The sequence below is a fragment of the Anas acuta genome, chromosome 26 (genome assembly GCF_963932015.1).
Source record: "Anas acuta chromosome 26, bAnaAcu1.1, whole genome shotgun sequence".
Taxonomy (NCBI): Eukaryota; Metazoa; Chordata; class Aves; order Anseriformes; family Anatidae; genus Anas; species Anas acuta.
This window is the reverse complement of record NC_089004.1, coordinates 3,195,444-3,206,895: the sequence shown is the minus strand read 5'-3', so window position 1 is coordinate 3,206,895 and position 11,452 is coordinate 3,195,444. Positions and strand designations below refer to the sequence as shown.

General features: G+C 62.4%; 1 protein-coding gene and 1 long non-coding RNA gene across 4 annotated transcripts; one reads left to right on the top strand and one right to left on the bottom strand.

The window, feature by feature from the left end:
- Positions 1–1,630: 1,630 nt before the first annotated feature.
- Positions 1,631–10,811, bottom strand: TNFAIP8L1 (TNF alpha induced protein 8 like 1). Of its 3 annotated transcripts, none has more exons than XM_068661984.1 (2): positions 10,654–10,811; positions 1,631–3,144 (listed from the first exon to the last, which is right to left on the bottom strand). In XM_068661984.1, exon 2 carries the CDS (start codon positions 3,140–3,142, stop codon positions 2,582–2,584), a length of 561 nt encoding a protein of 186 aa, XP_068518085.1. In that variant the 5' UTR covers positions 3,143–3,144; positions 10,654–10,811; the 3' UTR covers positions 1,631–2,581. The 3 variants fall into 3 exon arrangements, with proteins under 3 accessions (XP_068518085.1, XP_068518087.1, XP_068518086.1); XM_068661986.1 differs by lacking the exon at positions 10,654–10,811 and adding an exon at positions 9,379–9,625; XM_068661985.1 differs by lacking the exon at positions 10,654–10,811 and adding an exon at positions 9,241–9,376.
- Positions 3,142–6,343, top strand: LOC137845105 (uncharacterized). The gene is made up of 3 exons (XR_011090096.1): positions 3,142–4,565; positions 5,174–5,331; positions 6,164–6,343. It is a non-coding gene; the product is annotated as an uncharacterized lncRNA (long non-coding RNA).
- Positions 10,812–11,452: the final 641 nt, after the last annotated feature.

The window sequence follows — 11,452 nt, the reverse complement described above, 5'->3', positions numbered from 1 at the left end:
CTTGCTGTGGTCTGTGATTCCTGCCCTCTCTAGCTGGATGTCCAGCGAGTGGCATGACCTTCGGCGTTTGCTTGGCCAGGAGGAGCTGAGGTGTCACACAGGAGGCTGGAGGCTGCAGAGGGTTTATGGGGCCCACCCGAGAGACAGACATCCCAGCAGCAGCGCACAGAACCTGTAAGTTTATGTCACCCAGTGCTGTCGTGATGGGTGCTTTGCCCAGAGGTGATGCCTTGTGATGGCTGTGGTCACTGGGAGCTGCTTTTCCCATTTTGGGAGGAGTTCCCTGGTCTTTGGCAGTCTGGGGGTGCCTTGCACTGGGGATTTTAGAGCTGCTGTTTTCCAGGCTGTCCCTGGATGCTTCCTTTGTGTGTGAAGGAAACCTGGTGCCTGTGCCAAGCCCTCGGTGGGTTAAGCACGGGCCTGGCTGCTGCATTGGGGTGTAAGAAACACTGAGGACAAAGAAAAATGCCGTGTGTCAGGAGATTCATCTGAGCAGAGATGTTTCTTGCAATTAAGGAGCATCGTGCAGCTGGTGCTGACATGCACCTCGAGAACAGAAGAGCAAAGCATTTCTGGCTGTCAGCACAGCAGCCGCCACGGCAGCATCCATCAGCCCCGTTCCGCTTTGTGTGTTCTCTGCATCTGCCAATACTCCACCGAGCAGCAACGAGCTGTTTCCAGCTCCGGCTGCTCCTCAGCACATACCTGACAGCTGCAGAAAGCCCAGCAGGGACAGGAACGTCTGTTCTCAGATGTCGCACACCAAAACCGACTTCTCCCTGCCCTCTCCAAGGGGCCAACAGCTTTGTGAACCTTGGCTGCGTTCTCCGTGCGCACCTGTGAACGTGCCTACCCCGCATCCCGAGCTGCCTTGTGCAATTAAATTAGGTGTGATATTTGGAGCCATGCCAATGAAATGGCAGAGATTGGGGGGGTTTATTTCTTTTTTCATCTGTAAGGCTGAAACTTATCAGCGTCTCAAACCAGCAGTGGAAAGGGAATGGTGAACGTGAGCGGCTGGGCTGCTCTCCGCTTGGCATCTGCGAGCAGCCGGCAATCGCCTGTGCCTGGAGACATCCCATGGAACAGGAGGCACAAGAAGGTCAGGAAGATAAGGCCGGCTGAGATCGTGCAGCGTCTTGTATGCTAAAAGGGCAAATTTCAATGCTCAAAGCGAAGATCAGAGTGTGGGAAATAGGCCACTGCCGGCGCATCCACGCTCCGAGCGCACAACACGCCGTAACTCCGTAAGGTCACCCCTTGCCTTTTGTTACCAGGGTTGTGCTTTTTGAGCTCCTGCTGTGCGGCATGGGGACAGAGGGAAGGCTCATGCAGGGGACGCAGGCACCCCCGGGGGGGCCCCAGCCCTTTGCTACTGGTCTGCACTGGGATTTCGCAACGCTTCTCCTCCCGCTGCTTCAGTGCTGGCTGCGCAACGCTGCTGTGCCAGGGAGCAGGGGCAGGCAGCGGTTCAAGGCACGGGTGGGAGGATCTTTGTTCTCATGCCAGGGGGAAAGGAGAGCAAAAGCCTCCGGCACAGAGAGCAATCCTTATTTAAAGGACAAAGCCGCCCACAGCGCTCATTTTGTGACTGCTGCCCGCCTTCGTACCAACCACATGGAGCAACACAGCCAAACAGGTGAGTTTATTTAAATAACTCATCAGGGCTACAGAGTTTGCTAAAAAATAACAACCATAACTCACTCAGGGACATGTAAAACATGTGAAATTCTCGGGACAGCTTTGCACAACTACCGAGGAAGGCATCTAAGCAATCACAGTGACACCGTCCACAGGAAGGCGATTCCAGCTGAGTTTTGGATGAACAGACGTGCCTGGGATGAGAAGGTCCCTGCAAGTCACTTGGGTGACCTGTGCAGCCCCGGGGGACAGCGCAAGGGGGATCCTTCTGCTTGCCAGGACCTGTCTTTAGGAGGCCAAAGTCCCTTCCAGCCTGCAAGGCACAGAGGCGCCTTCCTGTGCCGGGCAGCACAAGCCCGGGGCATGGTTTGCCCCCACGTATCGTGGAGCTGCTCAAACCCTGCTGAAATACAGCCATGCAGCTCCAAAACCCTCTGGTAAGAGGGTATCACAACTGTTCCTCCGAGCAGCTGCCCACCCGCTCAGATTCACCTTACAGGTGTTATGCACCATGAGTCTTTGGTTTGTTTGTTTTTTTTTTTCCATAGGAGGATTACAATCAAGTTCAGTGTGGAGAGTCCAGTTCCAGCCAGTTCCTTGGACTCTGCGCTAAGAGCACTTGGTGGGCAAAGGAAAAAAAAAAAATGTACATCAGGAGCCCGGGGAGGCCAGAAGCCCAGGATCCCCTGCAAAGGACTCAGCCCAGCGCAGGGAAGTTTGCAGATCCTGGGCATGGGTTAGATAAAATCAAGAGGTTGAGTCTTTTACATTAATGAGGAGAAAATGGGAGAGTTAGCACTAGAGAGAAAAGGACAGGACGGAAAGCCTGGTAATCACCAAAATACGTCCCAGCCTTGGTCTCACAGGTAACAGGATGCAGAGTCCGGCAGCGGCTGCCGACGGCCCCACGCGGCCACTTTTATCTCTTTGTCCTCCCCTTTCATATGCTGTCCTCCTCCAGCATCTTGTTCACGCCTTCGCAAATCCTCTTCAGGTGGGTGCGGTAGGGCTCGGCCGGCCCGTAGAGAGCCGAGAGGAACTCGTAGTCCGCAAAGTGATTGAAGACGTGGTTGATGCGGGAGTGTGACTTGGCCGTCAGGTGGCTGTTGACAGCCTGGTGCAGCAGGTCCCGGCACTCGGTGAGCACACCCGACATGACCCTGCGGTCGAAGGTGAAGTCTATCTGGTGGAAGCTGACGGCTGTCATGGCCAAGGTATGCACCTTCTTGCGGAAGCGCTCCATCACCAGCAGCTCCTCGGGGCTGAACTGCCCGTTGCGGTACAGCACGCCCAGCTTCATCACGATCTTGATGAGGTTTTTGATGATCTTCTGGGCCTCTTTGCGGTTGTGGGTGTACTCCTTGGTGGCCCGGTAGAGCTCATCCAAGATCTCGCTGCTCGTGTCGTCGATGAAGACGTTGGCCACGGTCTTGGAAGCCATTTTGCTCAAGAGCTTCTTCTGGGCCTGCAGGGCCAAGCTCTTGGTGCTGAAGGTGTCCATCTCTGTAGGGAAAAAGAGGCACACGCAGTTCAGCCCATGCCCTGGAACAGTCCCTCCCTCCTCTCCTCCCCACGCAGCCTCCAGGGAGGACAAAAAGCATCTCAGACAAGACCTTGAGTGGTTCGTGGTCGGGAAGCCCCTGGGTGCCAGGGCAGAGAAGAGCCGAGCCCACACGCCAGATTTTGGTCATGGGGTGTCTTACAGGGTGCTCCTGGCTTTCTTTCCCCCAAAATGTGGGACAAAACCACAGCCAGACAGCACGCGATGCCATCAAAGACAGCACCAGAGGTGACAGCGGGGTCCCTACCTGCGCGCGGCCCACCAGCCCTGCAACCTCCTGTGATCGGCACCGCGCTGCTACCTCCACAGGAAGGGCTCTTGCCCCATCATTTGAACGCTTCTTCCTTAAAACCTGACTCACTTCCTGCAGGGTGAGCTGGGGACGACCCAGGTGGCGGCTGAGTCACCGCCGCGGCCGTGTGCTCACGTACGGCCCAGCTCCTCCACGCAGCACCCACCGCCGCACCAGGCCGTGGCAAAATATTGAAAGAAATATTGCTCTTTGTCTCTGCCTGCCTGCTATGACCACATATTTGAAGCCCAGCTGGTTCTGCCACTGGTTTCCCACTCTGCTCTGTGCTGGTGCGGCCTCACCTCGAGCGCTGTGTGCAGTGCTGGGCACCACGGTACAAAAAGGATGTGAAACTGCCGGAGAGGGTACAGAAAAGGGCAACAAGATGGTGAAGGGCCTAGAGGGGAAGGTGTATGAGGTGTGGCTGAGGGCACTGGGCCTGTTCAGCCTGGAAAAAAGGAGACTGAGGGGAGACTTCATCACAGCCAAAGCTTTCTCATGAGGGGAGTGGAGGGGCAGGCACCGATCTATTCTCTGTAAACACCAGTGATGGGACCCCAGGGAATGGGGTCAAGCTGCGATGGGAGGTTTAGGCTGGACATCAGGAAGAGGTTCTTCACTGAGAGGGTGGTCGCACACTGGGACAGGCTCCCCAGGGATGTAGTCACAGCACCAAGCCTGTCAGAGTTTAAGAAGCGTTTGGGCTGTGCACTTAGTATATGGTCTGAATTTTTGGTGCCTGGAGTTGGACTCGATGATCCCTGTGGTTCCCTTCCAACTCAGGATATCGCGATTCTGTGATTCTATCACCAGCTCGACTCCCTCTGCGTGCATCTGGTGAAAGCAGCGGTCTCCAGGGCTGGTGTGGGGCTGTCCCGGAGGTGAATAATGGGAGGCCTCCCCCCTGCTCACCCCCAGCCCGATGCCCAGCACCTCGGCGGGCCCCGCTTCGCCAAATCAATCTGCTCGGGCAGATTATGGCTGTGAGAGCTGCCGTGAGTCAATAAAGCGCCACCGGCCCTGGAGATGCGTCTTGCCCTGGGAAATCGCCGCGCTACAAATCCCAGCGAGGTGAGAACAGCTTGATAAGAGCTGGGATGGGCAGAGAGGCAGGGTGCTTGTGCAAGTGTCTGCACGTGGCGCGGTCAGCCTGGCAAAAGGAGAGCAGGGAAGGGATGGGAGCGCTCTATAAATACCTCACCAGGGAGGGAGGAGAGCTGTTTAAGCTAAAGGATGCTGCTGGAGTGAGGACGGATGGGGATAGATTGGCCGTGAATACGCTCAGGCTGGAGATGAGAGCTGGGTTTTTCTCCTCAAAGCAGCAGAGCCTGCAGCAGTCACCGAGAGGAGCGAGGGGATTGGAAAACATCGCGGGCAGGAGCAGCTCCTGCTGGCACGGAGCACACGTAGGGTGCTCGGGAGCCAAGCCTGGCTCCCTGCAGGGTTTGGATAACCACGGCAGTGCTGTGCTGGCAGCCCTGCAGTGGCCGAGGCTCTGTCTCGCTGCAAAGAAGAGCACGAGGCACAGCCCTCACCTGGCCCTGCTGGCCCAGGGAGATGGGGATGGGGTTACCCTGCCCGTCGGGTGCGGGTTCAGCCTTAACTGCAGGTGGCTGGGTAAGGGGTGGCCGGGCAATGGGGGCAGCGAGCTCATCCCCAGCTTCCCGGGCATCTTCCAGCTGTCAGCTCTCCGCCCCTGCACACAGCCCGAGGTTGGGAGGGCAACCGAGGCTCTGCGAGGATGCGAATTAAGTGAGTGGTAACGGAGCCATCGCGAACGGCACCGTGCAAGATACCGCATGTGGCGTTATTTACAGCCCTGAGGAAAAACACCGAGGTTTGTAAGCATTTCTTCCAATGCGAAAACATTGATTTTTGCCAGCGTGAGCTTTGAACTGAGACTCTCGCACTTAATAAGACAGAAATGACAAAGCAGAGGCTGCTTTCGCAGAGCCGCAGGCGGCTCCCAGGCGGGCTGGGCTCATTTAACGCCATCAGCCCCGTGCACCAGAGGTTGGCGGAGCCGAGCCCAGAGCAATGGGCAGAGGCAGCGCAGCCCCATGGCTCGCCCCGAGCCCTTTCCCTGGCCATGACGCCCACCGGATCAAGGGCTTTACAGCCGCGTTTGTGCCCTGGATCCTCCCGGCTCCATGGCAGCGTCCGGCCGCGTGCCTGTGCTGCGCGATGCCCTGGGAGCGGTGCCCGTATAAATAGAAATTCCCACGCCTGAGCTCTTTGTTGGGCAACCGCAGCCAGAAAGCAAGTGCAAACTCCACCCACGGAGCCCTTAAAAAATAGGAAGCACCAGCTTCTCCAAGCTGCCCTGCGCGCCCGCAGCTCCCAATTAGCAACCACAAGCACAGGCTCTGCCGGCACTGCTGGCGCTCAGCAACGCCTCGCTGCCGCACAGCCCTACCCTGCCAGCATCGGGGCGTGCTGGGCTGGCAAGAATCGGTCCTGGGGGGGAAACCGAGGCACAAATGGGTGCTGGAGGGTGCTCTCCTGGATCCCAAAGATGCAGTCTGCTCCCTCTCTAGCCCCGGTGGCTGTTGTGCAGCGTGCTCGCCCCGGACGCGTGCTACGAACCCAGGAGCGTCCACCCTCGCCTCGTGGGGCTTTTGCTGCTGCTCGGCCCCGTGCCAGCACCCAGCACCCTCCTCTTCCCCCAGGGACCTGCTGCTGCTCAACACCGAATGGGAGATTTCACAGGAACGAGACGTTTTCCTGCCGGGAAGGGCCCGCGGCCCCTCCTGGCCCCATTGTTCGCAGAGGGGCTGTCGCCACTATCAGAGCACGGAAGAGGCTGCCTTGCCCCAAAGAGCAGGCTTGAGACTGAAATAAACCACCAGATTTCCTTCCTGTTGCTGAAGTCTCCAGCCTCGCTCGGGGCTTGTTTTTTTTCCTTCTTCTTTTTAATGAAAACGCCCTTGAAAACCAGCAGCTTCCCCCGAAAGAGCAGCACTGAGCCCCGTCTGCTCCGGAAGAGCGCGGTGCGGCTCGGCTCTGCCGCGGCGCCGAATGGTGGCTTCACGCACAGCCACGGCCGTGTCTTTGTGGGTTTTTTCCACCACTTTTGCAGGATTCTGGATCCTACCAAGAAAAGCAGAGCTCCCAGGGAGGCTTTGCAGCCCCGAGTGGGATCGGAGGGCTTGGCTCACACCATGGGGCTCAGCTGAAGGCTGCAACATCCGTGCTTGGTTCCCCGCCCGGACATCCTGCGCGAGCTGCGGAGGTGATGCTCTGGCACGCACCGAGGCGTTGCGACACGCTCCTCTGGGGCCGAGCACGTGCCGAGGCCAGGGCACAGGCTCCCTGCTGCAGCCTGGGGCTTTGGCCGAGCACCACAAAGGCCACGGCAGCAACAGGACCGAACACAGCCAGGACACAGCGGGCAGCCTCACCCTGCCCGTCTGCAGCCTCCTGCTCGCAGCCACCCTGCACGTGGCCAGGAGCGGGGCGGCCACGTCCCCTCTCTGCCACCCACAGCACAGCCAAATCTGTCCCCGGGTGCCCAGGACGGGGACAGGCAGCTCCGATCCCCAACTCCCCACTGCGTGCAGAAGCCTAAACCCCCTGCACACCGGTGTAAAGTGCCCACAGGCACCTACAGCACCGCTGGTGTAAGCAGGAGCAGAGCGCGGCCCCTCGTTAAGCAGCATCAATTAAAGCTCCCGGGGACACAAAACCCTGTCCAGCACCAGCACCCCGGGCTCGCAGCGCCGGCGCACGGCATCGCTACGGGCACTTGGAGCCAGTGCCTCCATCGCCTCCCCTCCGGAGGAGCAGGGACTGGGGGGGGGAATTTGCTGCTGCCCCCATCCAGTGCTCGCACCCTGCTGGTCCCGGTTCGCCCCCAGTGCCCGCGAGCCTCCAGGCCCCAATTACCAGGTCTCTGTCGGTGTTGCTTTGCGCGCCGCTGCTCCTCACCCCGGCAGCCCCCGCGAGCGCACAGCCAGCTCCCCTGGCAGCGGGATGAATATTTCATGCAGGAACACAAAAGCACTTCAATAATTTATGGGTCAGCGTGGAGCGAGCATGCAGCAACGAGGGGAAGGGCTCGAGCCGCGAGCAGAGGCACCTCCACCTCCTCGTCGAGGCCGTGCCCTGTGCGAGCCCCTGCGCTCCTGCTCCCTGTCCCCATCTCGCCCCGCTTCACCTCTCACCATCACAAGTTCCCTCCAACAACCAGTCCCCAGCTCCGAGAGCACCTGGAGTGGCTCCATCTCCAAGCTAATGCCAAAAGCAGATTTTTAAGGGGTGCGATCTCCCCGCTCTCCCCTCCACCACATTTAAATTCTCCACACCTCTGCTTGCACCCTGGCACCACCACCTCCCCAGGCCCTCAGAGCCCGGCTTGAGCCCATGATCAGAGGCTGGAGACGCTCTCCCTCTCCTCCCCTCTCCATCCCCCGGCTCTCCCTGCCTGGATCAGTTTCCCACACCAGCTCTCCAAGCGTCCGACCAACATTAATTAATTAAACCTTGCTGCTGGATTACAGAAGGGACGAAGCTACTGCATGGCACAGGGCTGTAACTGGAGACCCCAACAGCAGCAACCAGCCTGACCCCACAGCTCTCAGCCTCCCCGAGGCCCCGTTTTTAGCAGTGTTTGGGTAGCAGAGGAGGGACCCGACAGTTTTTTCCAACAGCTCCTTGTTGTGCGTGGCCATGGGGACCCGCAGCACCGCTCGCCGCCCTCCCCACTGCCCCAGCCGGCTGCGGGGGACGAGCAGGGTCCGGCACGTGTGTGCACAACAGGGTGAGGCCCTGGAGGAAGCAACTGAGCAAACACCTTGCCTGAGGAAAGCCTCATTTCTTGGCAGCGGGAGCAGGAACCGTGGCGCAGGTCTCTCCTTGCAGCTGGCTGGGAGCCCGGCACGGGGGATGCTGTGGGGCCAAGCCCCGAGCCTCGGTGCCGCCGTGCCCGGCTCCTGCCTGGTGCCACCCCGCCGTGTGCCGGGATCGGCCGAGGGGCACTGCGGAGTGCTCGGCCGTGTCCCCTTCCCTGTCCCCAGCAGCTCCGGGCTGTGCAGAGGGAGGGGGGCACAGCCACCAGGCTCCGCGAGGCTCCCCCCTGCCCGGCAGCTCCTTCCCCCGGTGCCCGTGCCAGGGTTGCGTGCGTGCACCGGGAGAGCACGAGCCCGGCAATTTGGCAGCAGCAAAAAAGGGGAAGTAATTATCCCTTGAAAAAGGGCCCTTGAGGATTTTCAAGGTTTTATAACCAGAAAACCCCCCAGGAGCGAGGACCTTTGCCACCCTCGCAACGCGGCGCTCCCCACGTGCCCGAGGACTTTGGGGGTGGCTTTGGGGCTCTTTGGGCTCAGCACTGGGGTGATGGGGGGGGGGGACAGGAGCAGGCAGGGGGCCTCGGCAGCTCCCTGCACACCCCCAGCACCGCTCAGCCCTGCTCCGTCCTGGCGGCCCCACCAGCCCCTGGCTGCAGCCCATCGGCAGCGGCAAGCAGCCAAGGGCACAGCGGGGAGGGGGGGGGGGAACCAGAAACTACCCGAAATAGCCAGTGGGGTTTCTCCTCCGTAACAAACCCGGCATCCTCCGTAACAAAACCAGCCTGCCGGGGCTGGGAAACATCCGACTTGGCCCCAAAAATCGCAGGCGGATCTGAAGCAGCGCCTGGGAAGCTCGATTTTCCCCGGCAGCTCCGACGTGTCTGTGCAAGGCCGAGGGGCTCCGGGTGCCAACCCCAACCCCGAGCGTGGGAGCAGAGCCCCCAGCACCGCTTCCTTACCGGGGTCCCGCTGCGGGAACGGCCGGGGGCACCCCCTGCACCGTGCCCGGGGAGGCCGAGGGGCGCGCAGGCTGCACGCGGGGAGGAAGAGGAGGAGGAACGCGGGGAGGGGGGGGTATTTTGGAGCATCTGTCTCGCCTTCTATTTCCTCCTTCCCTTATCGGGCGGCGATCAGCCGCTCTCTCCCGCGGCAACTTCCTTTCTCCTTCGCTCGCAGGAGGCTCAGGAGGCTGATGGGGAAGTGGAAACGGGGGCCGTGCCGCCGTCCGTCCGTCCCGTGCCGGGGGGGGGCCCGGCGGAGAGGCTCCTCTCACGCCTCCTGCACGGGATCTGCGCCTCCGGGAGAGCGTGGCAAGGACAAAGCAGCAAGATCGCAGCTGAATCCTCCAGCCACGCCGCGCTTTGTGCCGGGAAGAAATCTTTTACGGTTCCAGGCCTTCCCCTAAAACCGCCCCGTTTGCTCCAGTAAAACTTCAGCTGTGGGGGCCGGGGAAGCCAAATCTGACCCCCGACCTGCAGAGCTCCTCCGGGCACGATTCCCCCCCCCCCCCAGCCGAAGGGATTCATCCCTCGGGGGTCAGAGAAATTTTGGTCCTTGGGAGCTCGACGCCCACGAGGGCGCGCGCGGCGGTGCCGCCAAGCCAGCCACGTGCGCCGGGTGCCCCGCGGTGGGGCTGGCCTCGAGGCGGCGTTTCGGGAGCCGGGGAGGGGGGGGGTTTGGGGGGGGGGGGGGTTGGGGGAGGGGTTGGGGGGGGGGGGGTTGGGGGGGGGGGTTGGGGGGGCCCCGTTTCCCCGGTGCCGGTTTCCCGTGGCGGCCCGGTTAGGCGTGGTGCACACAAACACATCCTGTTGTCGCCGAAACCCCAAACTCTCCCCACCCTCTGCCAGGCGGAAAGGAGGCGAGGCGGGGACCCAGGCGTGCTCCCCGCTTTGTGACCCCCCCCCATGGGGAGCCCCTCTCCTTTTTGCCCGTTTTCCCCGTTTTTCACCTGGGAAACTGAGGCACGGCCAGAAGCGGGACCGAGGAGTCGGGATCCCCGTGCGCCTCCCCGAACCCAGCCCCCTTGGGGACCCCCGGCCCCAACCGGTGCCACCCCCCCCCCCCAGAGCCCCCACCCCCCGTGCCCCTGCCTGCACCCAGCCCCCCGGTACCCCCCAGCTCCCCGTTTCCCCGAGCCCTCCCCAAAGGCTTTGGGTGCCAGACCCCCCCCGCACCCCCCGGCACCCCCCGCACCTTCCCGGGGGGGTTTCCTCACCCGGAGGGGCCGGAGCCTTTACCGGAGCCGCCGTTTACCGGTGTGGGGGGGGGGGGCTCCCTGGTTACACCCCCCAAATTTACGGTACCGGGACAGGCAGAGGGGACCGGGAACCCCCAGCCCCGTTGCTCCCGGGGTGCTGCAGCGGGGCACTCACCTGCCTCGGGGGGGGGGGGCGCGGAGCAGGGATCGGGACCACCGGGACCACCGGGACCACCGGGATCGGGACCACCGGGATCGGGACCACCGGGACCGGGGCTCCTCCGGTGTCAGGGCACGGCCCGGGCGGTTTCGCTTCCCCCGGGGCTCGTCCGTGCCCGGCCGCCGCGGGGTCGGTGCCGGTGCCCCCGGTGCCGCCGTGCCCGGTGGTGCCCCCGGGGCCTCGGAACCGAGCGCGGCGGCGGGGAGGGGGCGGGGGGGGGGCGGGGGGGCGGAACCAACCCGCGGTGTCGGCCAATGGCAGCGCGGGGCTTGCTACGAAGCAGCCAATGGGAGGGCGGCGGGGGAGCCCCGGGGGGAGGGTGCTCGGTGCCCCGGGAGCGCCCCGGAGGGACCGGGACCGGGGGGGGGGCGGGGGGAGAGGGGAGGGGCAACGGGAACGGGGACGGGGAGGGACGGGGAGAGGGGACTGGGGACAGGGACAACGGGACCGGGACAACGGGACCGGAGAGGAGAAGGGGAACGGGAACGGGAACGGGACCGGGACCGGGCGGGGGACCGGGGACCGGGGATCGGGGAGCGACGGGGACCGGGGACCGGGGACAGGGACAACGGGACCGGGAGCGGAGAAGGGGAACGGGACCAGGACCGGGGAACGAGGACCGGGACCGGGACTGGGATCGGGATCGGGACCGGGACTGAGAACGGAGAGGAGGAGCGGGACCGGGACCGGGGAACGGGGAGGGGGAATGGGAACGGAGAAGGGGACCCGGGACCGGGGAAGGGGAACGGTGACG